This window comes from Blennius ocellaris (genome assembly GCF_963422515.1).
Source record: "Blennius ocellaris genome assembly, chromosome: 22".
In the NCBI taxonomy this organism is placed as follows: Eukaryota; Metazoa; Chordata; class Actinopteri; order Blenniiformes; family Blenniidae; genus Blennius; species Blennius ocellaris.
In genome coordinates this window covers 5,979,319-6,006,177 of record NC_137671.1, presented here as the reverse complement: position 1 = coordinate 6,006,177, position 26,859 = coordinate 5,979,319, and the positions used below count along the sequence as shown (strand labels likewise).

At 43.1% G+C, this 26,859-nt stretch overlaps 1 protein-coding gene across 1 annotated transcript; it reads right to left on the bottom strand.

The window, feature by feature from the left end:
• Window positions 1–695: 695 nt before the first annotated feature.
• lrig3 (leucine-rich repeats and immunoglobulin-like domains 3) lies at window positions 696–24,302 on the bottom strand. The gene is made up of 19 exons (XM_080518634.1): window positions 23,812–24,302; window positions 18,419–18,490; window positions 18,191–18,265; window positions 10,392–10,526; window positions 9,453–9,596; window positions 9,196–9,339; window positions 8,952–9,095; window positions 8,030–8,173; window positions 5,600–5,680; window positions 5,424–5,495; window positions 4,818–4,889; window positions 3,749–3,912; window positions 3,164–3,499; window positions 2,799–3,080; window positions 2,217–2,693; window positions 1,980–2,138; window positions 1,759–1,899; window positions 1,422–1,676; window positions 696–1,336 (listed from the first exon to the last, which is right to left on the bottom strand). Exons 1-19 carry the CDS (start codon window positions 24,006–24,008, stop codon window positions 1,089–1,091), a joined length of 3,342 nt encoding a protein of 1,113 aa, XP_080374760.1. The 5' UTR covers window positions 24,009–24,302; the 3' UTR covers window positions 696–1,088.
• Window positions 24,303–26,859: the final 2,557 nt, after the last annotated feature.

Genomic DNA, 26,859 nt, shown 5'->3' with positions numbered 1-26,859 from the left:
TCAGGTAGGCAGGAACCTATAATATGCCCTGATCGCACTTTACCCACCTTGCATTTTATAGCTGACAAGCTGTTTGGAGTCGATCTATTTTAGTTTATTTTAAGATTCCATTCAGCCACTGCCACTGATGTTGTTTCAGCACACTGTTTTATCCCTCCCTCTTGTTGCTCTCTTTATGTTTTATACTTTGCTGCAATGCTAATTGCTCTACAGGGACAAAAATAAAAACAGAACTATTCTGAACTGGGTTGCTTCAGTTCTCTTTTACGTGGAGATCACAACATGAGTCTTACATCAGCCATTTAGTTGAAAACAAAGACTGATATAGAAATAATTATGGGACATGACCTCCTTTCGAAACTCAATTTATTTGTCCAATTGCCGTCTGATTTGCCTTAAATGCTGTCTCATCAGAATATTTGCTTATTAGTTCATAATAATTAGAAAGTATTAAGCTTCTCTGGTTATTACCCAGCACTACCTGAACTCCAGTGTGATATTAAACAGTTAAACGTGCTCCAGCTCTCTCTTTGTGTGGTCTCTGATGACAGACCTGCACTGTCCTTGGCGGTCTGTGGTTCTTCTTTAAAACTCTAGTGATTAACCCAACGGCCCTCCTCCCCTCATGGCACGGATTCACTGAAGACTCTCAGCACTGAGCACACATTAAGGTGTTTTTTTTTTTTTTTTTTTATTGTTTCCACATGTGCAAAACATTGCTTCATTCAAAGCTGGAATAACTGAACAGACAGGACTGGGATTTATTTATTATTAAAAAAAAACAAAACACAAACTGTAAGCAAAAATATTGAAATCTGTTTATATACAATTTACAAAATATAATAAAATTTATATAAAAGTTTATATTTATCTATATTATTTCACTGGATCTGTATCCTCAAAGAATAGCTGCTAAAATGTTTTTTTTTTGTCTCCGCAGGAACATCATACTGTTCTTTACATTCACTCGTTTGCACATTTGAAGAGTCCTTTATTGCAAAAAATTCCATTCAGTGAGGTAGAAATGTCAAGTTGTTGGTTTTTTTTTGGTCGTCCTCTTCATGAAAAACAAGAGCTATGTCTGTCCGCTAGGTGCTCGTTCGGCGTTGTGGGATGGGATCAGTCCGACAGTTGTCAAAAGGCTGTTCGTAGATGCTGCTGCTGTGTTCCGACGACGAGTCCTTCTCAATGTTATTGTCTTCTGGGTCTGTGTCGGCGTCTGGGGCAGTGTACGGATTCTCATGCAGAGTTATTCCACCATTATTTGTCACCAACGGGTGTCTGAATTCCGGATGGCGGTCCTTCTGAGGCCTCCAGGGAGCTTTCCCAAACGTTCCTGAGTGAGAAGAGTTGGGGAGCAGATCAGGCAAAGCACTAACAATATATGCAAATTTTGGGAAACTGACAAACTCAAGGCTTACCCATGAAGGTATTGCATGAGGAAGGACATTCGTGAGGTTTCCCAAAGTCACCTGCTTCTGTCTCCTCAGTGGATGAGCGGCGCTCAGGCGGCAGGTGGGAGGAGCCGTGGTGCAGATTGGCATTTGGAAGCTGCATCAGTACAGTGGACGAGCAGAGGTCAAAGTGCTCTGACAGAAAATAGTCCCTTCTTTTTGAGGTGGTCAGGCTGCCACTGTAGGAATCTGCGCAGTTGGGTTTTTGGTCCACGGAATAGCCTGAAGGCGAGAAATTAGTTTAGTGAGACAGTTGTGGTAGAACGCTGTTTTCAGATCACAATGGATATAATCTTCTCCAAACCTGTGAAGACCTCGGACGGGTCTGTGGAGTATACGTTATCACGGCGGAGCAGTGAGCCAATCGGACCTTGATAATGGCAAAGCAATGGGTCGATGGCTGCCTCGAGGTCTGCCTCACTTCCTGTATCCAAGTGGCAAAGACCTGTCAGGGTGAAGAGTGTCAATTATGTTCCCTTATGAGATGTTTCTTGAGAATTTAAGAATGAATAGATGGTATTTTACCATTCATGTCTCTATGCTGCAGGTAGAAGCCACTAATCGATGATGCCATGTATTGATGGCTGCTCCCGCTCTCAGATGGGATGTAACCATCCTGTCGGTCAGCCAGTGTGCCCTGAGAGGACAGGTAGCTGGGGATGTCAGCTGGGAGGTTGGTCTCGTCTGAAGCACAAGAGAATCCAGTTAACACCAGGTTTCGCTGAGAAAGCGGAAAACGAGAGCCCTCCTCTACCAACCAACCTGTGTTGGTGACGCTGCAGTCCTCACTCCTTCGGCGGGTATGGTAGATGATAACCACCCAAACCAGGGAGGTGCCAACCACACAGCACACCACTGCGATGATGACGATCCCCACCGTGGTCCAGCCGTCGTCGTCGGGTCCCGTTCCGCTCACCATGCCGACACCGATGCCCCCCTGCACTCCAGAGTCGCAGTTGGGATTCGGTATGACGGCCAGGCGAACGTTGCCCCTCTCCGTGCCCAGTGCGTTGGACATCTCGCAGGTGTACTTCCCGGCATCTGCCTCGGCGGCGTCGACGATGATGAGCAGCTGGTTAGCAGCCGCGAAGAAGTGGCGTTCCGTCACTACTAGCGGACTGTCGTCTTTGGTCCAGTTCAGCCTCGGGGCAGGGCTGCCGCCGGCGATGCACTGGAGGACTGCCGTCTCACCTTTGGCCACGGTGCGGTCCATAAGGGGCCGCAAAAAAGAAGGGGTTTCTGTTGGAAGAGCAGTAGAATAAGTTTATAGGAAAATTTACTAAAGAGTGAATCATCAGTCGACAGGGATTTTCCTTTGAACTGAGTAACTTGTGACTCCCTCACCGAGAACAGTTAACGTAGCGTTTGCAGATATCGCCCCAGCTGTGTTCTGAGCTGTGCAGCTATAAACACCAATGTCTTCCGTTTTGACATTGACGATGAAAAAGACGTCGTCCTCGGGCATCACGTGCATGCGGCGCTCGCGGGCGGCGGGAAAATCCGTGCCGCCGTCTTTCTGCCAGGCGATCTGAGGGGAAGGGTGGCCGACAGCAGCGCACTCCAGCCTGGCTGTTGCACCGGCGCGGATGCTCAAGTCCATCGGCATCTTCGTGAAGGACGGTAGCACTGGAAACAGAGAGTCAAATTTTTACACTGTATTCCTGAAAACTTCAAAAATATCACGAGGCAATCCCCATCCGACGACTTACTGTTGACTGTCAGCCTGGCTTTGGTGGAGTAAGACGATCCAAAGTGGTTGGAGATGACACACTGGTACTTTCCCTCGCTGGAGAACTCTACGTTCCGAAGCTGCAGCGTGGTGGTGTACTCCGTCACTTCGGTCTCACTCCCCATTCCTCCTTGCACCCTCAGGTGAGCCTGGTTGTGGATCTCCGCGTCGTTCAGGACCTCGTTGTCCTTTTTCCAGGCGAAGGTCATGGGCGAGTCGCTGGAGCTGGCCGCCGAGCACACAAACGTGACGTTGGAGCCCTTCAGGGCCGACTGGGTCTCCGGCTGCACGGTGATCTGAGGCTTCGGGAAGTCGTCTGAGCAGATGACAAGAGATGGGTTTTCATGTTTAAATCGTCGATTTTTCTAAAACCGGGTCCCAGTAAATTTCCATCATGTGCCTTTAAGTGAGTCATTAGCTTGCTCAGCAGTCGGGGAGGAAAGTCTTGGAACTATTTGGGTCAGTCTGTAAAATGGAAAAACCTGCCCGAGGACAAGTGGCCGTTTCTTAGGACCTCGTGGGCCGCGCGAGTCGAGGTGTTGCGCCGGGCGAGTGCATCGCTTACCACACACAAACTCCTCCTGGCTGACGGCGAACACGCTCCTGCCCTTCAGCATCTGCGGGTGGGCGCAGCTGGCATTGACGCAGGGCAGGAAGGTTTGCTCTGCCACCCAGAGAGGAAGCCACTTCAGCTGGCAGTCGCACAGCAGGCTGGAGGTGTTGAGACGCCTGCCGAGGGGGGGGGGGGAATACCAGAATCTTTTCATTTACTCTGCAGTTATTTCATCTTAAATAGCTTAGTGGTTTGCATGATTTTTCCACATGATACACTGGAGGTAAAACTGTCACTAGGAACAAAAGAACTTACCATTTCAGTAAATAAATGACTTCTTCTCGTAATAAATACACAGTTTAAGATGGAACAAAAATGCATTGATTTTGATTGAAACTCAATCTTGAACGATGCCTTAGTCGGGGTTGTCAACCGGCCCGCAAGAGGCTCGAATCCAACCAAACCACCAAGCAAATGTTTAGAAATTAGTTTTTTTTTTTTTTTTTTTAATCAGCTTTGAAATATTTAAGAGTAGCGAACACAATATAACACTGAGACCTGAGCTGAGATATCTGTAATGAATGCAATCTGCCTTGTTGCTAAGTTTGTAATGACTTAAATGGTTTTTTTTTTACATTTCACAATACAATTTCACATTGTAGTCATTTTGCAAGTCATTGTATTTGGTTTTGCAAAAACATAGAACTTTTCATCACATATACATACATAGGAATTCAATTAAAGTTTAAATTTAAAGGTTATTATGGCACTATTTTACTGGTTCTTGCCCATTCTCAAGGTGATATTGAGCTCTATGTGGCCCTTGAACTCGAATGTGTTTGACACCCCTGCCTCAAGTAATGAATACGTCATTTGTCATCAAGCTGCACTTATTTTCAGGCAAGTAAAGTTTCTCCAGCTCCGGTTTTGAGCAGAAGACAAAAGGACCTGTGAGCATGTTATTACACACAGCTTGCAGCCGACTGTCCCAGCAGACCGTAATGACTTTCACCTGGCGCTCTGTCCCACATCAACACTCAAGACACTAACCGAAGCCGCCTTTAGCTGTGATCACACTTACAGCTCCTGCAGGTTCCTCATCTGAGAGAAGGCGTTCGCTTGGACGGACATGATGGCGTTATTGCTCAAATCTCTGCGGAGGGCAGAAAGAAAAGGAAATTAAGATCCTGGAGGAAAGATGGCAGCTCTTTTTTTTTTTTTTGCCGACATCAGCCGTGTGGAGAGAGGGCTCCAAAAACTTCAATCGAGAGAAGAAAAAGGAGGTCTGGGCTCCAGAACAATAAAACTCTGGGCAGCAGTTTGCTGTGTTAATCAAGAGAGGCCCAGCTCTGGGCCGCTTTAAGCGCTGGCAACTGCTGGGAAAAAGCTCTAATTAGAATCAAATGCAGCTGTTGCACACTCATACACACACTTTCATACACTCCCGAGTTCTCTCTATTTGCCTTGATGACCGATATTGTCTGGCACACACGTAAAGATGCTAATGGCAGAGGCTTTTGCCCCCCCCTTTTTTCTTTTTCTTGATTCTACATCAAAGTGGAGGAATTGGAGAAGACAGTTTGGGAGTATAGCTCTAACAAACAGCCTCTGTCTTAGTGTCATTAGCTCCGCTAAGTTTACAGCTCTGCCTTTTGGAAACAATCAGTGAAACGTGAGGCCGACTCACAGGTGCTGCAGCGCGTCCAGCCCGGAGAAAGACTTCTTGGTCACCGAGCGGATCTGGTTCCCTTGAAGGAATCTGGGGAAATAACAAAAGCCTGATCAATTCCCGGCCCTCCTCGTCACCCGCTCACCTTATTTTGTTCGTGCCGAGCTTTAAAGTCGGATTGATCGCACACTCACAGTCTTTTCAGCTTGTCCAGAGCAGAGAAAGGCCCATTCATGTCTTCAATGGTCCAAGAGATTTCATTATTTTGGAGATCGCTTTGAGAAGAAAACAAAGACAGACCACACTGTTAAAAAAAAAAGATCCACACCCAGAAAACGGCTGCGCTTGCGATGTTAATAAAACTTTATGCGGCTTTACGTCTCGCGTGAGGGGGAAAAAGACATTTAAAATTATATTCAAAGCGACTTCGTGCCTCAACAGGAAGTCACTTCCTGGCAGTTGAAGCACTTTTAAAAGCGAGATAGGTTTAACAAGGAAGCTGCCATGTAACATGTGTGCTGCATTTTAAACTGTATCTCAGTGAATAAATATAGTCCACAAGTCATTTAAATATAATATATTATCCTGAAAAGGAAATCTGGATATCACATACATCTATAGATTGACGATTGAAAAAAGTTCAATAATGCCAATCAAAAGGCCTTTTTCACTACATTTCCTATGATACCTTTCAGCCAAAAGAACAGATTACATGGTCTAAAAACTTGGCTTCACTGTGAATGGAAATTACTTTTTTGGGGGGTAAATGGCTAATTTCTACTGAAAACTGAATTGTATACTACCTCACTTCAATTGCAGTTACTGCCCAAGCAGATATTGCCCGTATTGCATTATCTTGTTCCAAAATCCTTCCCATTCCCGTTAGATTTCTAAAAATCTGAAATATTGCAACCAAATCCCACTGAATCCTCAAAAACCAAAACAAATGGAGACGTTTATCCCACTGTGCACAGAGAGAAAAACACACGAACCAACTAAATACACAGTTTTGTGGCCACGGACGCTCCTAAAAGCCGAGAATTTCCCAGAGAAGCTGCCCCCTTTGATCCCTCACCTGCTCGAAAGCTTTCAAACCGTTGTTTTCCCCTCAGCATGCCTGGCTATGGCTGATTGAAACTGAGTAACAGTGTGCGTACAAGGGGAGGGGTGGAGGGGTGGGGAGGTGTGGCAGGTTTGAAGCCCTGAAGCAAACCACGTCCACCTCAGTGCACACCTGCCCCTTCATGACCTCAGCAGTCCAGCTCACATTTGGTTCCAGTTAAAAAAGTCCCAACTCGTTGCGGGGTGGGGGTGGTGAACGTTACGAAGGCTTTCTGTGGGAAATGGGGGGATGGTGGATGATGTTGGGCGAAGGAAGCGAAGTTTAGAGGGGGGAGGTTGTTGAGGTCGGCGGGGTTGTGCCTCTCTGAGGTTTTTTTTTTTTTTTTTTATGTGTGTGGAGAGACCTCAACACGGCAATCTATTTCACATCCCCAAAACAAATCAGGCAGGATATTTCCACTCAGGCAGAGGATTGGTGGTAGAGGTGGGTTTAAGAAGGCATTGGGTGGGGGTGGGAGACACATATGGAAGTCATAGGTGCATTTGATGTTAATATCGGCTGGACTGATGGCGTGAAGCATTAATTCCTGAAGCTTTAAAGAAGAATTAACTTTTCAATGGGAATTTTGTTAAATATGCAAATTAATACCCTAAAACAATCAACAGATTGTTATGAGACAACAGCCATAGCTTTGTTATTTGACAATGTCTTCAAGTGTAAATGGAGAAACGTCCATTGTGTTTAAGGGGTCTATTTATACAACAATGGTGCTCGGATCCACTGAAAATGCAACTTTATGAAAACAAAAAAAGCTGCACTGAGGGGGGAAATTTTCAAAAGTGCAACTTTTCTGAAATGCTGCTACCATGCATGTGCACCACATCCGTAGTAAAGAGTTCATTTGCACAAGAAGCAGATGGACAACAACAACAATTTCGGGACTCCAGAGTGGCGTGACTCCCAGTCCATGTTGTCCTGGGACTTGTGCGTGCGCTTTCGTTACAAAAACAAACAACAGCACCCACTAGTGGGCCAATATGGAAACTATGTTTTCAACATTTGTGCGGATTACATTTAAATGGACATCGTTTTCTGACACAACATTTTAAAAAAAGGTGCTTTTTAACTTGAATCAGTGTCGTATAAATGGGGCCTAATACTTGTGCATGTGATGCTGCAGGAAAATCCACCGATGTTAGCAACTTATTGTTTAGCTACCATCAAGTTCCTTTGCACAATAAAAACAGTGTCATTGAGGTCGAATTCAAATTTAACCTGGGCAATCCTTTAATAAAATATAAATAGTTATCATAGCCTCAGATAAAATGTAGTTTTAAACAACACATTATGTCCACAAACGGCATACAGTTAATTCAATTGTGTTTACAGGGAGTGAAACACTTGATGTGCTAAATAAACAACAATAATTACGGTAGGTCTACTGCAGCCATTGAACGCAGGAAAAGGCTGCACTTATGCCATAGCTTGAGACTGCTTGAGGAAAGTAGGGGGGGGGGGGGCGAACCCACAATGATTGTATTAAACACTGAATGCAACTCACAGCATCTGCAGGTTGGAGAGGCCACGAAAAGCTCCATCTGCTATGAAGCTGACACGGTTGTTTCCGACGTGCAGCTCGTCCAGCAGGCTGAGACCGACGAAGCTGGACTCCTCCAGCCGGGACAGGTGGTTGGAGGAGAGGTGTCTGCAGGAAAGGGTTAAAACAGCATTAGTGTCAGTTCTACATTAAATAGTTCATGTTTTTCCACATTGGAAAATAATAATAACCTTTCATTCCTAGACTTAAGTTTTGGGAAATCGATTTCTGCAGCCAAACAGTCCATTTTTTTTTTTTTTTTTTTTTTTTTAAGTAAACTTAGATGAGAACAAATCAGATAGCTGGACACGTTCACGGCCCACAGGCGGCCTGTTTACTCTCAGGTTCATGTGATAAGAGCAAAAGAGAGGCAGAGAAGAGGGAGAAAGAGAAAAAAAAAAAAAAAAAAAAAAAAAGGAACCAGACAGGGCAAATACAGAGCAGACCGCTGCTGTAAACAACAGCCACAACAAAGGAAATCCAATCCTCTACCATGAACGTGTGTTGATGGCTCGAGAAACCTCTGAAGTTTGTGGGTATTTCACAAAAAAAAAAAAAAAAAGCACAACTAATAACGGAAATTCCCCCAGAAAAAAAAAAAAAGAAGGTTTCGCTACATTGACAGCAGAGCAGAAAAGAGGCAGAGGGGTGTGTAATATTCTGGCAGTGCGTTAATGTTGGCACAGGCTGGCCGAGCGGTAAGAAACGACGCTTTGTCTGCGTGTGTGCGTGTGTGTGCGCGGAGTGTGAGGAAGGGCAGGCAGGAGCGCCAGAGAGGAGGAAAGGGCAACACAGAAGTGTTGGGAGTTCAGAGTGTGAATGGAAAGTGAGAGAGCGAGGGAGGGAGAGAGAGAGAGGGGGAGAGAGGGAGAGAAGGTGGTCTTACAGTTCGCTGAGTTTCTGGCAGAACTCCCAGGCCTCAGGTCGGATCCTGCTGATGGCGTTGTGGCCGAGGTGGAGCTGCTGCAGAGTCAGCAGGCCGTACAGCCAGCCTTTACTCACCTCCGTCAGGTTGTTGTAATCCAGCTGCCTGCACACACACACACACACACACACACACACAAGACTTCAGACCCCATTTCATTGCGTTAAAAGAAAAAAACTTCATGGTCATATACAGTTTTACATACAGCACTTCCATGTTGCTGAGGCCCCAGAAAGCCCCGTCCATCAGGCGGCTCAGGCCGTTTCTCTGCATCTTCAGGGAGCGAAGGGCGTGCAGGCCGTGAAACGTCAAACCCTCCACCCTGCGGACACGGTTCCTGCTCAACTCTCTGAAACGGAAAAGTAAAACCGTGACAAACTGAACATTTTGTGAAGAAGACGAGATTCGACGTCCGCCCATAAGCAGCGGATCAACCTTGCAAAGTCGTACTGATCCACTTACAGGTGCTGCAGGTTGGGCAGCTGGAAGATTTTGGGCGGGATGGAGGAGAGGCGGTTGCGGTTGAGCCGGAGAACCTGCAGCGAGCTGGACAGGTTGTTGAAGCACTCGGTTTCCAGGGATGAGATGCGGTTGTTGTTGAGGAACCTGAGACGGATGCATTGAAACACGGTGAAATGATGTGCATGGCTCACAGAAACAGCAAGAGCATACGCAAAATGAAACGCATGCAGCACATGAACCGTAATGCATGGAACCCTAACCCTTCTTCTGACTAAGAAGTGATATTGAATATTTCCTTGAATTACACTTAAAGACACAATAGAATGAGAAAATGCATTCACCCAGTTGTGTCTGCATATTTACTCATTTAACCTCTGTTATAAAATATCGTCAGCTGAGTAATCTTTGAGGGTTTCACCAAAGTAAGTGACAAATATTTCACCAAAAAGACTTTCTTCATCCAGTGTATGCAGCTTGCAGGACTCTCTTCTTCAGCAACAGATCGATCAGATTAAGTGAGTTGAACGATGCTTTCTCAGTGCGATTGGCTTTATGAAAATGCCAATCAAACACGGAACGTTTTTTTGTTTACCACGTCCTATTAAACATTCGCCTCCTTGATAGTTTGCACCAGAAAGGCGTCTGTTTATGTTTTCAACCATGCAAAAGAAGGCGACTAACTGCCATGCACCGGGCTGCCACTAGTCAGAGCGAGAGTGCGATCAGACAATAATGCGCCTCCACACAGAGGTAACTGGGTACAAAGTTGTTTCAAAGGCGTCGTTAAACCAGCTCTGTTCGTCAGAAAGTTGGTCGAGACGTATTTGTTTCTTAAATTATGGCTACTCGTGGTTTAAGCTCTTACGCTGCCCGATCTGAGAAGATAACGCCGCTCACCACAGAGGAGAATCAGGCGGCCCTTCAATTCACAACACTCACATGTTCTTGAGCGGCAAAGCGGGGAAGGAGTTGGCCTTTATTTCCACGATGTTGTTGTTGCTGAGGTCGAGCGTTTCCAGGGCGAGGAAAGGCCGGAGCTGCTCCTCGGAGATCCTGGCAATCCTGTTGTTTGCTCTGAAAACACACGACAGCTTCGCTCCAATAAACGACAAAACTGCACTGTGCGTCGGGCCGGCGCTGCACAACAGTTTCACATTCCCAGATACACAAACGTTCAAGTCCCTCAAATTAGGTGGCGGTATTATATATATATATATAGATATATATATATATATGAAAAAAAAAAAGAATGACTCTCGCGTATTTGCGAAGATAAAACATGCCACCCAGCATGAAGACGCTCCGTCATCTTTCTCTCTTTTTTCTTCTTCTTCCTCTTCTTTTTTTTTTTTTGCTGATGCTGCACGCATATTTCATAAAAGGCAACAAATTGTTCTTGTCACTGTGCTTCACACCAAACAGCCGTTCGGTTTAGTGATGTGTTATTTTGTTTATAAGGTAATTACCAACAAGGTATTTAAAAAAGTAACCTGCCAATTACTTGGCTGATGAATACCATTCCCTCAGTGAAAGCATGCCTTGGCAGAGGCCAGCAATTTCCTGAGCTGCACGCCTCCTAAATTGCAGTGCAGGGACTGCTTAGTTATAAACAGAGCCTGTACAGTGCCCTCTTTGTGTACGAGACTCGGCAGCGGAGAGAGTGGAGGGGAGGGGAGGGGGGAATTCCCTCCAATGCACCAGACTACAGGCCTCGTTTTCAGTATTCATGGCGACGGCTGCGATCGCCCCTCCAGCTACACCTTGCTGACCGGAGAGATGTGAAGTTTCCCTGATTTGTTTATTTATTCCATCAGAAAAGAGTGAGGAGAGTGTTTCTGGTGGCGCTGTTGATATGTAATTGTTTGAATTTCTCTCGATCTGTTGACCTGCAGGTGTTTAACCTGTTTTAACATGCCGTGTGCAAAATAAGACGTCGGGCGCAAGCTCCTCTAATCCCGATTTTTTTTTTTTTTTTTTGGCGTTTTGCTCAGGTCTCTTCGAGTGGGGAGGGACAGCGTGGCGCCACGCCGCCGCGAAATCGAGACGCCTCACCTACGACGTCGACCCGATTCTTACGCACCTCCACTGTTTGGCTGCACATTCCCACAGAAACCGGAGAAAAGCAACACCTTTTAGTGGCAAAACAGGGAAAAAAGCCAAGGTGGCTTCAAGCATTTGGCGGGACTGTGCTCAGAGATGAACTTGCGTTACGTGCACCTTCCTCCAGCGCCCCAAACTGACAAAGTTGGTACAAAGAGAGTAAATCTTTGTAAGAAGCTTCCCCATTATTCTGGAATAAAGTCACACCTTAACCCTTTGTAGGACACACGCTCAAATAAAATATGTGAATATTGAATATTTGACCCGCTAATATGTTGGTGAGGGATAGTTCTATGTGTAAAGACTTATATCCACCAAATGGTGTCAAATTGACCAAAATCACACTTTTAAAATTTGTTAAAAAAAAAAGAGTAAATCATCTCAATGAGCTTTAAAGTCTCAGTAAAGATTGTTTATACATTATTCAGGACTACAATATTATGTGTTATGTGCTATTCAGAATAAAGTACTGTAAATATGACTTACTGGCTTTATTTGGTGTTATCAGGTGCACTGACTTGGGGCAAAGAGGCCAAACGCAACTCATGCGACCATAATAACGAGGCTACACTCACTTGCCCTTTAAGGGTTAAGTTGCTTCCAAAATGGCACAAAATAGCAAAGGAATCTGATGCGCAGTAACTACGGGTCATGGTAAAATACATTAGCTCATTGTCTACAATAAAAAATAAAAAAAAAGAGGCACAGGCAGCTCTTTTGTTTGGAGATTTGCAGAGGGCTTTCCATGCATCACGGCCCTCAGCTCCCAAACAAAAGTGCTGCGCACCACCTGTATCTCAGTTTTCATGTTCCCCTGACTGCTTGCTGAGAGAAAGGAGAGGGCCGCCTGGTGAGACAGAACCGGTCTTTCCAGTTCTCATTTGGGGGAGGGGGGTTGGGGGATCGGGGTAAATCCACAGATAGGGGTTAGGAGGTGAGAGACCTTTGGGTTTAAGAATCTCAATTGAGATGTCAAGAAGTGATTTTCTCAAAGCCTTTAAACAACTTGCCTGCTGAGATAATAAGGAAAAAAAAACCCAACCCTCTTGTTTCCCAGCTTCCTCTCTCATCTCAACATCTGCACTGCCACTCATGGAGTCCTCAGACAATCCCGAGCATTGTGCGCTGTAATTTGCACCGACGCATTTTCAAATTTGTTCATCCAATTTGATGCAGTTACGGACGCCGTTACGGAGCTTCGCTGATCCCGGAGGAAGTCGACGGGGAGCCGACGAGAGCGTCTTCAAAATTCACTGTTTAAAAACATAAAACCAAAAAAAAAGTTCCGGGAACGACAGCGATGCTGACTTTGCCTGGCTTAAAGGAGCAGAAGTGGAATGAGAGCGGCTGAGGCATTACCCGGGTGCCCCACAAGGCCGATACCTGCCAACGCTCTTCTCATAACGCCGTCGTATTTTTGGCCTCAGCCACCATCAAACTCACCACATTTACACGCCGGGTAAAACCACCAAAAACTTTGATGGGACTTTATGTTCCTGCTGACTCGCGATTTCAGCTAAAGTTTTATCCACCGAGCTGCAAAATAATACATTTAACAGTTGAGGGAGAGAAGATCTTTAAATGGAAAGTTTTTTGTTTTTTTTTGCTCGTGTGTGTGTGTTTGCGTGTGCGCATTGCGAGTGTGTGTGGTATTTCCTATTGGAAAAAGAACAGAGTTTTCAGAAGCCATCTGATGACTCCCTCTCTCTGCAGTGGCGCCTGTAATGAAAACCAGCGCTCTGTTCGCTGTCGAGACGCCATATTAAACGCTGCGCGTATCTCTAGTCGAATGGCCGAGCAGCTCAACACACATCCCACTGAGGAGCCTGTTGAGTTTAGACACATGTGGGGGGGGGGGGGGGGGACTTTCTGATGAATCAGCCTTCAACAGCACTTTTTAGTAATAAAGAACATATTTCGAAATGTTTTTCTAACCTTATAAAACAATCTAACCAGTAGAAAACTGTTAATGCACATTTTTTTTAATATTAACAGATTGTATTGACACAAAAATTTTCTATTTCGTTCCTGTAATGTTAGAGGTTGGTAAGACTTTTATGACATAAAGTAGTTGCTCTTCAAATCAGATTTCTCAAAGATTTCATGATTGATTTCCATAACTTGTCTGATGTATTATGGTAAACTGTCAATTTACAGATCACAAAGGGGAATAAAGGATCAAAAAAGTGCTTCATTTTAGTTACTTTTATCGAAGGCCTTTCATTTCAAGTGAAAATTCATTGTTTTTGCATTTTTGTTTTAGAAAAGTATTGCGTTGCACGGCAACGGCAGAAATGCCGAAAACCATGAAGTTGGTGCCGTTTGTTGTTTTTCCTAATAAAATCACACACCCATGCGCACAGACAACAATATGTTATAAACAATGCACGCAAACGTTTGTATGATCAGACGACAAAGTTGTATTGCTTTTTTCGGTGACGCATCTATAAAACTACCAAATCCCAGGAGAATCTGGACTGGGAGTCAGGACACATGACACGCCATTGTTGTTATTCTCCATCGACTCGCGCATGTGCAGAAGAACTACTTACAACTATTTAGTTTTTTTCCCCACCCGTTCACATGGAGATGGGGCGTTTTCAAAAAGTTGTGTTCCCACTGGCTCCGAGCACCATTGTAAATAATGTAATTTAAATAGACGCCCAAAACACAGCGAAAGTTTTGCATTTTAGGTGGTAGGAATCTACCCCTTTAAGTTTATGTTTAGTCCTTCTGCTGAATTATTTTCATTGTATCATGGGATGAAATCTCCCCCACACTGATCAAAGCTACTTCACCAGCAGACCGGACACAACAAACTAAATAATAGTATTTCCAAATCCAAGCAGAACAGAGCCGCCGAGCTTTAAGCTCTTTAAAAGTTACTTTCTACCCTCGGATTCTTTCTGATCAGTCGTTATAAACTTATTAACGACACTTCGATTATCAGAAACAGCCAAACAAATTTATCATTTATCATTAAAAGCAGCTGCAGCCATGAAAATTGCTTTGATCGTTCCTGTTTTGGTGCTCAACGCTCATCTTTGAGACAATTTCCGTTTCTGCAGACATACCAGGAGGTTCACCTCCACACACACACACCTAATCAGACCTGGGATCTCCATGGTCATTTGTCGAAGCCTCCCTGAACACAGGCAGTGGGATTTAGTGGCGGCGGGGGTTTACCCCCTCCATAAATTCCTGGGAAATTGTTCAATTAATTAAGATGATCACGACTGAATTACTACCAGCTGCAGGGTTATTGCCGTTTGTTTTTACTCAGAGCTGCGAGGTCAAAGGAGTCGGCGAGAGCTGCCGCTATGTCTGACTGGCTGTTTGAATAAGTGGTATTCGATACCCTGAGGTCTCTCTCTTTTTCTTTTCTTTTTTTTCTTTTCTACTCTTCGCAACCCTCCGAGCTTGGAGAAACTGAAGGATTGAGTGAAATTCGGGGAAAAATGTTCCACTGGATGGGGGAAAAAAAATGCGTCTCCTAATCTTAGGAAAGAGGGTGTGAGCCAGCAAAGATACAAGTATAATTTTCTGTGCAATTGAGCCACTCCGGTGAGCTATTCATCTATGTTTCTGTTACACTGCATTTTAGCATTTACACTTACTATAAATTGTGGTCACAGCGGCTGTGGTTAAGGTTGTAATCTCATCTTAAATGGCGGTATTTTGCCTGTTTCTGGAAAATGTGTTTAAAGGGGGCAATACGATACACAAATTTACGTTTTATTTGTGGCATCGATATATAAAAGAAAAACATTCCTTTGCCACCAGAAACCTTCTCAGCGTCACTTCATACCTTCAATTTCATGCCTCAACCGACACCAGTTAATTATGTGCCTGTCCCTTTAAGGGTCTTTTAGGGTTTACTTAACATTAAACATTTGCTTTAACTGTGAGTAGCTACAAGCTTATTTTCACGACAAAACAAATACTCTTCTACCACCGGGGACATGAAAACTTACCCCTTGGGAAAGTCCTGCTTCCCACTGACAAAAACACCAAATAACCAGAAAAGGCAACGTCTCAAAATGACAATTTTTACACAAGATGCAAGCTAACAAATGGAGCAAATTAAGTTTTTAGCATCACTTTATGTAGGCTAATGATGCTAATTTGCCCAGTTTACCTGTAATAAGGTTGATTTAATACAGAATACATTGTTATAAATGGTTTGCATTGGAATATTTCACGCATAGATGCACAAATGATGATTGAATCTTGATTAGTGCTACGAAGCTTCTCGCTTTCCCAGTGACTAATTCTGTGTCAATCGATTACAATTTAATTACTCTATCTTTGTTAATTGACGTGATGATGAGCATTTTTGTTTCTGTCGGAACATTCAGTCATTTAAAATTTTAATTCCTGATTTATAGTACAGCCCTACTTTTGATTGCTATAAATACAACGTTAACATGTTGCTTTGCTGTGTACCATGTTTCAATTACAAACTCTGAAATGCAACCTGAAAAGGGGACTTTTAAAAGCTCTACTATTCTACTAAAGAAGCAACTTGGAAATTATATCAAACAACGAGATCACGATGTCAGGATGGTGTATGACAAAAATTAAGATGAGCGATAATGCAAACCCGATTAAACTCTAACTGCACTCTCGTTATTCCGTAATCTGCATTCCCATTTCACTAACCTTGATATCTATCTGAGGCCTGAAGAGTTAATCTGGATGACATAACCTTGGCTAAGGCCAACTGAACATCGTCCACTGAAGAATTATGGTTTGGAGGAACTTCTGGAATTTTTCCGAGTGAAAATGAGATGCATTTTCTTCCGCAAGTTGTTTGAGGTTATTTGGACGGTTGTAGCAGTTGAGCCGATGACCTTGTTGTAACCAACGAGGAAACAATGTTGGCTTTCATTCCAGGTGCTTTTATGGATGTGAAAAAAAAAAAAAAAAAACTAAAGTGGAAGGCAAGCTTAGAAAATGCAAACAAAGTCTGGAAAGGTGTGAAGAGCCCGACAGGCTTGGATTTCTCAACTTCTAGCTGGAGGTGACGCTCCTGCGTTAAACCTGCAAACAAATTGTGGATTGACGGAGCGAGGCCTGCGTGCCCCGCGGCTGCCGCGCCGCGTCATGTCGGGGCTTGACGGGTGGGGGGAGTGGTGGTGGTGGTGGTGGTGGGGGGGCTCATTTAGCCGGGAGTCAGTCGCATTCTTCCACAGTAACTTCATGTTGGTTGGTTTTGGAAGACGAGTCGGATTGTTGAGGTTGGACTTTACTAATATCTGGTGTTGTTCTGAAAGCACGAACTGCATGGCAAAGAGACCGGACTGGTTGAAGTCTGAAGTCAGTTTTTGTTTAAGTTGTGGGTTTTTGTGAGTAACGGGAGGAAATTGGGGGGGGGGGGTCAGGGTGCTGCCTTTTCCTTGCACGTTATATAAATATGTTATAATGATTAAGTAGACAATATGAACGTTTGTCTTTCTCTTGCCGCTAATTTACCCCAGCTGTGACTGAGCGTGTATTATTTTTTTATTTTTTGTCTTTTCAAGTACGAATTCTAAAGTTCCATTGTGTTTTGGGTGTCTGTTTATGCAGCAATGGCGTTCGGAGCCACTGAAAACGCAACTTTTTGATAACGGCACCCAAGGAGGAATTTTTCAAAAATGCTCGGACTCTGCCTCTGTGGAAAAACACAACTTTTCTGAAACATCTCTACTGCGCATGCTTGTGTCATGACTCCCAGTGCATATCCTCTTGGGACTCAGTAATATTAATACAACTTCATTTTCCGACAAAAGAACATCTGTGCAATAATGCAAGGTGCAGCGCAGTAAATGTGAATATAATCGAACACGCATTGTATCAACTAAAAAGTTTCATGTTTAGAATTAATTTGTGATAATTAGAAACTCTATTTTGGAATTTCATTAAATATTGCATCCATCTTGCGCGAGAAGTGTTGTGTGTTTTATTGTCTGTGTATCCCAACAGCTGCTACCAATAACACGTCCTAATGTGAAAAACACATGGAAGTACGACATCCAACCAAAAATTACTACTTAGGATTTGGGACAAAAGCATGTGTGGCATGCATGAGAGTTGGGGGGCTTGGAGGGGTGCAATGTGGTGCTAGCTCTTTAAGGACGGGCTCAAACTCCCCCACTTTGCAAAACTCCTGGTGGTTTAAGCAAGTGAGTAAAGACTTTTTCAGACACATAGGAGAAAAACTGTCCAATGTCCAGAATGGCTCCCATGCGCTTCCAAGTAAAGAACAAGAAAACGTCCCTCTGCTTTATATAAAAGAAAAATCCCCAAATTTAGTTTTCGCCTGTCGCGTCGAAGCAGTTTTTCTCTCTGTCCAGCATCACGTCACTGCCTCCAGGTTAAAAATACACCCAACAGCAGCCGCCGAACACAATATTTCCATTTCTGTTGATGGCATTTGTCTCTGGAACACGTGACCCGTCTGGGGCCGGCTGCCATGTCTCTCCGACTGCCCCGTCTGGGAACCAGCTCAGTGGAACCGGGGGGAGGGGGGGGGGGACCTCTTCCAGCTCACTACTTTAACCAGCGACGACAGCCCCAGCGGAGGACTGCTCCGGACCGTGTGCGAACGCAACAAAAACCAAGGGAAGTGTCAGAACTGAGAAAGGTTTACTCACAGGACCAGCGTTGTGATGTTTGAAGCACGAGGCCCCAAATCTGGGATCGTCTCCATTTCGTTGTGGTTCAGCTTTCTGCATTGCAAAAAGAGAGAGAGAGAGACAGAGAAAAATGAAAAAGAAATGGTTTTAGAGATTAGCAGGTCATATGTATAATAGCGATGAAAGATGTTTTTGGAAAATCCAGTGTTTACTCTAGATCTCGTTGAAAAGCGCGGGCGTACTTACAATTCGCTAAGATGTTGTAGTTTGGAAAACAAAGAGCTGTCAAGCGTCTGCAGTTTGTTATGGCTCAGGTCCCTGTGGAAGAGGGAGAAGAGAGAAAAAAAAAAAGGTGAAATGAAGGGAAAAGTATACACCGTGCACTGTATTTTTCAATCGCTCCAGTCTTCCATTTGGGTCGACACAGTAAACATAATTACACACAGAATCCTTGTGTTATTGAGCCTTAACACTGCGAACATGAGGACGGGATCAAAGAAAAGCAGCTGTAATTAAACAGAAAAGGTTATGGGAAATGTTGCAAGGTGGTGAAATCAACCTGAAAGTTAGAAAAAAAAAAAAAATAATAATAAAGGTGAGATTTATTGCAAGCAGAACGACACACTTTCACTTCAAAGTCACAATGAAAACCACTGGCAGTGAAATAACTCTTCTCAACATCTTTTTCAGTTTTTTTTTCCAACCATGAGAACTGCCTCAGTCTCAAGCTCAAGAATCAATCAGAATACCAGAATCAACTTAAGATTCCTTTTAAGGTCTTTTTGAAGAAATATCAGACACCAACTCCCGCCCAACTGATATGAAGACCCTGACATCTGAAAGCTACTGAAAAGGCTCCAAAACCAACTTCTCAGAGTTTGATCGTCTCCTTCACTATAGAAAAGAAAGGAAGAAAAAAAAAAAGAGGCGTACAAGAAGTTAAAGGACTCGTTTTGGCTTTTCATCCCTCCTTTGTATCACAGAAAAGAAACCCCGTGCCAAAACTTCTCCCTCTCCAGCCGAGGCTTTGTAGAGACGCTGAGCCAAAACAGACAAGCCGATAAGTTATTGAGGGGCAAGATTCTTGCGCTGCGTTGAAAGGAGGCCAAAACCTGGTGAGTGAAGCCGACGCGGCTTAAATAACTGCTGGATCTCAGTCCAGAAAATATCTTCTGGTGTATGGACTTGTATAAATCACATTCCTGCTCAGACTTGAACATTTGAAACCCTTTTAAAACGGTCGTGTCAAACTCATTTGAGTTCATTGGCCACATGAAGCCCAGGGTGGGTTGAACCAGTAAAATGACCGAAATAATTCGTAAATAACAAATCAGATCGTTTCCATCTTGTTTTAGTGCAAGGAAATACAAGTAAGGCCAACTTTAATACAGAATCTACTTTAAAAAGTTGACATCCCTTTATGGGATACTCATTGAACTCAATGGAATTAATGTATAAAAACTTGTTTCAAGGCCTTTTTTTCACATTTGTGACTCTTTATTAACATGTTACAGATATCTGTTGGAAAGTGTTGACATCGTAGATTCAACCTATGATCACCAATTTTATCAGAAAGTTTGTTAATGAACTTTTAAGTTTTAAAGAAAGAAGAGAACAAAAAAACAGGATGTGACCATATATGGTGATTTGCCCTGTAAATGTATTGCGATGCCTCATTGTGCAAAATGACTTTTTAAAGTCATTAAAGTTAATATTTCTTTGTGGGTTGTTTTTTTTTTTTTTTTACACTTTGCCAGGTCCTCCTGCACTGTGCTGCATGTTTAACACCCTGCTTTAAACCGTCAAGAGCGTTTTGGAAACGACTGTGGAAAAGGCCGTTTATTGCCTACATTTGTATTAAATCTTGCTCAGTTGGACCTGGTCTTGGATCTGGATCTCCTTCTCGGCTGACCTCGGTCTTCGTCTGGATCTCACTTGGGGTGAGACTTTTGTTTTTGGTGCCTGTTTTCGAGAAGCGGCTCAGGAAATCTGGCAGGCTGAACCTCGTGCGCTATAAAGTGGTGGAGATATTGACGCTGCTGCGCATGATCAACACAGTGGTGCCAGACGCTTCTCTTTTTTTTTTTTTTTCTTTTTTTACACCTCCTCCTCCTCCATACCTCCTTCATCTGGAATCCATCAAGGAGTGGGAGGAGGAGGAGGAGGAGGAGAGGACCCAACAACTGGTAACGTATTCACAAGGAAAAGCGAGAGGGGACGCCTTTTAAACGTCTGAAACGCCCCTGTCAAAGTTTTCTCTGACCTGTTTTTGAGTTTTACTCGCCTTGGTAACACAAACCTCCCGTTCCCAGCATGCCGCTGTGTGTTGTCGTTGTTGTTATTGGAGTTCAGCCGCTGGGGGGCCGTGTGGGGAAAAGGTGTCCTATCATACTCCCTAGATAAACCCTGAGGAGCCCCGACACTTCCATTTCCCTCACAAAGCAGCTCTGAGTGGAGCGAGATAACGCACAGGGCTGCCAACAGGTTGCAGCCTGCGTCTGCTGGTGAAAATACTCCTTATCAGATACCCAAAAGTGACTGAATGAGTTTCTCTTTAGGCTACGAGAGCTGTCGTCGATGGTTTACACCACGATGGGACATAAAGGATAAACGGAAATGACCATCAAAATGTGTATTTTAAGCTTAATGCAGATATTGCTTGTGTCTCAAACTCCCCATTTCATCTCGAGTGGGCCATAACGGTAAAATAGTGCAATAATAACCTTTAAATTCAAACTTTTAAAGTTTTTCTTTGTTGTGTTGCAGGATATATGCGATGAAAATTTCTATATTGTCATAAAACCTAATGGAACCTTATGGAAAATGACAACAATCTGAACATAAAACTGATTTCTATTAATTTAATTCATTTGAATGCTACATTTTGGTGCAAAATACAGTGAAATGTCAAAAAATTTAGCTGTTCTATTCTGGGTGTTTTTACAAACTCACCCTGACAACATGGATTTGAGGCTAATGGTACTTTGCTAGCTCTCATGGCAGCGTCACCGATATGTCAGCTCGGGTCTCAATGTTGTTTTGTGTCCACTACTCACAACAATTTTGTTGAAAAATCTTTTTTTTTAGTAATTTTTAACATTTGCTTGGTGCGTTTAAAAAATAATTCAAACATATGTAGTCAGAATGACCAAATGAACATAATCCAAGTATTTGCTTGGTGATTTGGTGTCCTGGATTGGAACCTCCTGCTAATTTTGCCCCACGGACGTCATGTTTGACACTCCTGGTTTATTCATCAAAAAAGTTGTCTTTTGCCAAGGTATTGTTAAAAACACAGAATATTGTCATTCTGCTTTATAACTGGAAAATGTCATGCAGATAGTTATTATGCTGATAAGTTATCATCATTGATAGAGTGAACAAAGCGTCCATGTGCTGTGATCTCTGCAGGTCCTCTCAACGGGACCTCAGACCTGAGGTTGTGAATCACTGCTGCAGCAATGCAGGACAAAAATGTCATTATCAAGAGAAATGTTAAACAACCCTGCCTTTAATTCCTTTCCTAACTGAGCTGTACTTGGATATCAACATATGTCATTTCAGCAGACCTACACAATATGGCAACGGTGGAGCTTTCGACATTATTGTCAGTTGTGTTTATGATAACGGCCAAGGAAATGTGGCTAGTGTTTTTATTTTTATTCTGTCTTGTTGCTATTTTAAGTTCTATTTATTCTGTGTGGAGCAAAGCTACAAAGAATTTTGTCTCTGGCATTATTAAAGTACTTCTATTCTATTCTATTCTAATCATAAACCAAGAATTTGCTTATATGAACACTCTGGTCTTTAAAGGTACTATGTGTAAAATCTGATGCATAGTTCTGTGCATTGGGGGGCAGCAGTGAGTCACCGAAGTAGCCAGTTAGTCTTTTGCATCTCTGTCAGAGTTTTGGCACATTTAAGTCCTGATTTTCTTCCCGTCTTTACTATTTAATCCGACATTCTTCCTGATCTGATGCAGGACAGGCTGGATTTAGCCGGTTAGCCGCGAACTTCAGCAGCTCAACACACAGACACCGATGGAGTGACGTCAGGATTGTAGGTCAAAGGTGTATTACTTTATTTTGTGGTACAGAGTGTGCGTATTACTAACTTAATAAAAGTTGCAACAAAGTTTAAACATGAAAAGGTAGCAGAGTTTGGCATTAATCTTTAGCCTTCTTGCCCCAACAGCTTCTTGGATATTCACGGTTTAATCCCCCCCTTCTTCATGCTCCACTCTTCTCCTCTGTCTCCCTCCCACTTTCCCTCTTTTTCTCTCTGGGAGTTTGCCTCCAACTAATCCACCACGCTCCTCCTTAATCAGTCCCATCGCTGGCTCTGGTGCTGCTAATTCAGCAGAAATAATGGGGTGCTGGAAAACAAAGGCCCGGCCGCTTTAAGGACTTTAAGATGTGCTGGAGAGCCACTCGTAAATTAGCATGCCAGAGTGAAAAGAATTTTTCCCCCCATGTGGAACTTCTTTTTTTTTCTCTCTCTCTCTCTCTCCCTTTTTCTTCCCCCATTTTCGGTGGATCACCGAGCCCGGTCGGTTATGAGGCTCTTGCAGGCTGGGTTCTGTTTTCTCTGGCAAAGTCAAGTTTCCAGAGGAGTGGTGTCAAACATAGGGCCCACTGGCAGGAACCGGTCGCCAATATTTGAATGTGAATGTAAAAAATAATAAATGGCAAAAGATGTTAAATGCAATAAGAAAAAGAAAAGAAAAATCAAGAATCTTCATGTTGTTTTGTGTGAAAGGAGTTCAATGGATGTGGTCACTAAAATAGTGCACTCTTATACAGGGGGAAATGATCTGGTTGTTGTTATTAATGTGTTATGATGCTGTCAATTCATTGGTCTGACCAAATGGAATCAAAGCATGTGGACTGAAGAGAAGATAAAGTGATCAGGGCAGTAAAGGTCCAATCAGCAATCATCATCTGCGAAGTAGAAGGACGCCATTAAAAGTTGATCACGTCTGATTTGTGGCTTTGAAGGCCTCCGGGTTGGAGAAACGTAAACAATGGCGATTGAAGCACATTGTCAAACAAGTTTAAGCCACATAGTTGCGTTTCAATGACAACAGTGTGCCTAATCTGAGATGTGATTTGGATGCAAACTACATTTTTTTTTTTAAACACAATCACTCCAAGTACCTCTGCATCTGATTACATGTGAATGCACTGCAGCCACTGCTGGGCTTTGTTACCAGATTATTCATTACAATTGTTATAAGTAGTGGGCTGAAAAATGGCACATTGATGTGTAAATCTTAATCCACGTGTGCCCGTGGTTCCCTGTCGACTTTAAGATTAAAGGTAGAATTTAAAGGACCCAACAGAAACAAATCAAAAGCTGTTAGAAGACGCATGCACAGATTCACGCGTCTGAGCGCAAACTTTCTCGCACTTCCTGTGACTTTATGTGGAGAGATGATCATGAACTGGAGCAGAAAAGTCAGAGATGAGGTTTTTCTTTATGTGGTCTACAGCCAGACCAGCTTTCACTACGACAGGAATGTGGTTCAGCCCATCGCAGATGAAGGAAACCAAACTTTTTACGCATCGGATGGCGAAGGAAAAAGTAGGACAAACGTCAACAGACAAACCAAAATACGGTAAAACAGTGAAAAGACTCACAGCTGAACTGCCCATTCCGGGATCGTGTCTGGTATTTGTCCCCGTTTTAGCCGACTGCAGTCCACCAGACCCCCAGAACACGCGCAGGGAGGGGGACAAGTCCTTGCGTTAGTAGCACATCCACACTCCAGTCTCAAAAACAGCAGGAAAACGAGCGCAAACCTCACAAAACTGCGAGGCTGCGTAGAGGAGCGCATCTTCTTTCCTTGGCCGCACACGAGAGCGGCTCCTTTTTGTGCCTTTATGGAGCCAACTCAAATCCAAAGTGGGTGATCAAACTCCAACAACAACAAAAAAAAGAAAAAGACCCCAACAAACCAAAAAAAAAAAAAATCCCAAATCTGGTTGTTTCACTTGCGCCGCTCGATTCCTTTTATATCCAAGCCCGGGTGGGAGAGTGGGTTGTAGACGTGAGATGGTAAGGAAAAGCGTTCCTCTCAAACTTGCCCATTCCTGTGGAGAAACTTTTGTGTGCCGTCCGTGCGCCTCGCCGCTGCTGCTGTTTGGGGCCACTTGCGCTGTTCAGGATCCCCACAGCGCAGCGTGAGCGCACAGCGGAGGTATGCGAGGGGGGGGGGGGGGGGGGGGGCGGGGCCTCGGGGTGTCTGGGAAATGAAGTCCACACTGCTGCTGGACCTGCAAATCTACACATGATATCAAAATATGAGATTTATGAACTTTTTTTTGTTATTCAATTAGATCAAGAAATGCCTGATTTTTCTTTATTGTGAAAAGCGAAATACACATCAAATTATGCATGGAGAAGTCATAGCATCTTATCGTTTTGTTTGGTTTGATCCGGTATGTCTATAAATCAGCATATTTTTAGTTCAGGGGCCACATACATTTCAATTCCATCTTCAGTGAGCCAGACCAGTAAAATATTGCCATAATAACCTTTATATAAATACTTTTCTTTGTTGTGGTGCATTTATGTGATGGAAATGTATATATTTTCACAAAACCAAACATTTGCTACTGAAAATAACAGCAGCTTAAGGTTTTAATTAAACATTCTGGTGAAAAATAAAGTAGGAATTCCCCCCCAAAAGTTCTATAGATATTGCATTATGCATGTTTTTAGATGCTCTTTGGCCCCCAAGAGGCCAAAGAGCATGCATGCAAGAGTTTTGATCCACATGCCTTGTGTTTGACACCCCTGATCTAAGTCAAGGGTGTCAAACAAATTTTTGTTCAGGAGTCACATTGCTTTAATGGGATCAGATGAGTTAAGAAAAAAAGGTAAATTCCATTTTTTCCTTCTATATTTTAGTAATGAGTTATTACGCCCTGAAAACACTCACATTTGGTAGTTTAAAAACATTAACACATTTCTTTGAGACCAAAAATGCAATCTCCTCTTTAGAGCAAAGTGTAAAACAAATAGGCTACAGGGCAAAACAGATCCAAAAGAGGATGTACTTTGACCAACGAGATGAATGTTGGATTATATGATTGTATAATTGTGATGATAAAGAATGTACTTCTTTGGATGTATGTTGTTCAGTTCTGCGTTATTTTGATAGATGATTTAATTTTTGAGATCTTGCGTTAATGTCCCACAGCAGAAAGAGCTTCTCTTCAATCACTTAATTTGATACTTGGTTTCTCTAATACTACCTATTATATTGCTGTATTTCTGAGACAATGGTTCACAAATGTATGATGGGTACTTTTTAACATTTAACATCGACTTTGATTGAACACATTACTTTGAGTGGGATTTAGTAAATGGGACATGTAATTATTACTGCTTCTGTTTATAGATTTATCACTCAGATGTTTTAATTGACTCTGATCTCTAAAATGTCCTACCCTTGCAGAGAAAAGCCTGTGTAATGCTCTAAAACTGAAATCAACACATTTTAATTGGATTTTTATTTTTTTATTTCTCAATAAAAACAAAATTTCAGAACGTAGCTGAAAGTAACCTTTTGACATTAAACCTTCAAACATTTGGCATTCATGCGCAAGCTAAAGCAACTAATGAGCAAATAAAGCCGACTGTAACCTCTCAATGCCATTCTTGTCTCAGGCAATAATAAACCCACAGAATGCTGAAAACTGTCAACCTTGTTATTTCATTGGGGTTCTGGCAAACACTTTGTTTCCTATTCAGATTGCACTCCAGAGTGCAAAGCTGCTTTTCAGGGGTGTTTTAAGGCTACTTCCTCCACAGCAGGACGTCAGTGAGCCTGCAATTCATGAATAATGCTAATCAGACAGAAGGTTGAATTTGTTGTAGGACACCACGCAACTTCATTCATCTTAATGGTAAAGTCACTAAAGGGGGATTTAATTGACATTCTGCACTTAAATGCAGGCTCCATTCTCATTTGCAAATTTAAAACGCATGTATTCTCTTTTAATTTTCCACATAAAAAGGGTCTTCATGGGATATTCATGACCAGGCAGATGTGTTCGCTGCCCCCCCGGGCAAAATGCGGAATGTTTTCCTGTTGACCAAGGTCAAACTTTCTCTGTCCACTTGATGCAGCTCCTTCTAATGAGGACACACACACACACACACACACACACACACACACACACACACACACACACACACACACACACACACACACACACACACACACACACACACACACAAATTAGCTCTTGAGTTTTTATTAACATTTAGCTACTTAACACACTTTCATTGTTGCTCTTGTAGTAAAGTGTATCAAGTGAAAGCCCATCGCTGTTGCGTTGTTGTTATCGAAAGGTTTTGTAAAGGTTTTGTCAATAGAAATTTATATTGAAAAGGCGGAAGTGCTGAAAATGAGGTAGTTTCCCTTTTGGGCCACTAGTGGGTGCTGTTGTTTGTTTTTGTAATGAAACCACACACATGTGCGAAGAGAACAAAACGCTATAAACATTAACAACAAGAGAATTGAGCATTTTATTGCACAGTTCTACTAATCTGGAGGCCAAGGTTGTTATTGTCCACCAACTGTGCAGAAGAACTATTCACTATGGGCCATAGCATTTCAGATAAGTTGTGCCCCCCCCCCCCCCCCCCCTCAAAAAAAAAAAATTCCACCTTTGTGA

Excerpts from the sequence above, each read along its gene's own strand:
- lrig3 (XM_080518634.1), bottom strand. The coding sequence starts at position 24,008 with ATGCGCTCCTCTACGCAGCCTCGCAGTTTTGTGAGGTTTGCGCTCGTT. Across the intron at positions 10,527-18,190 it reads AACATCACAACGCTGGTCCT|AGCAAACAACAGGATTGCCA; the intron begins GTGAGTAAACCT and ends GTGTGTTTTCAG. Across the intron at positions 5,681-8,029 it reads CTCTCCAACCTGCAGATGCT|CGATCTCCAAAATAATGAAA; the intron begins GTGAGTTGCATT and ends TTCTTCTCAAAG.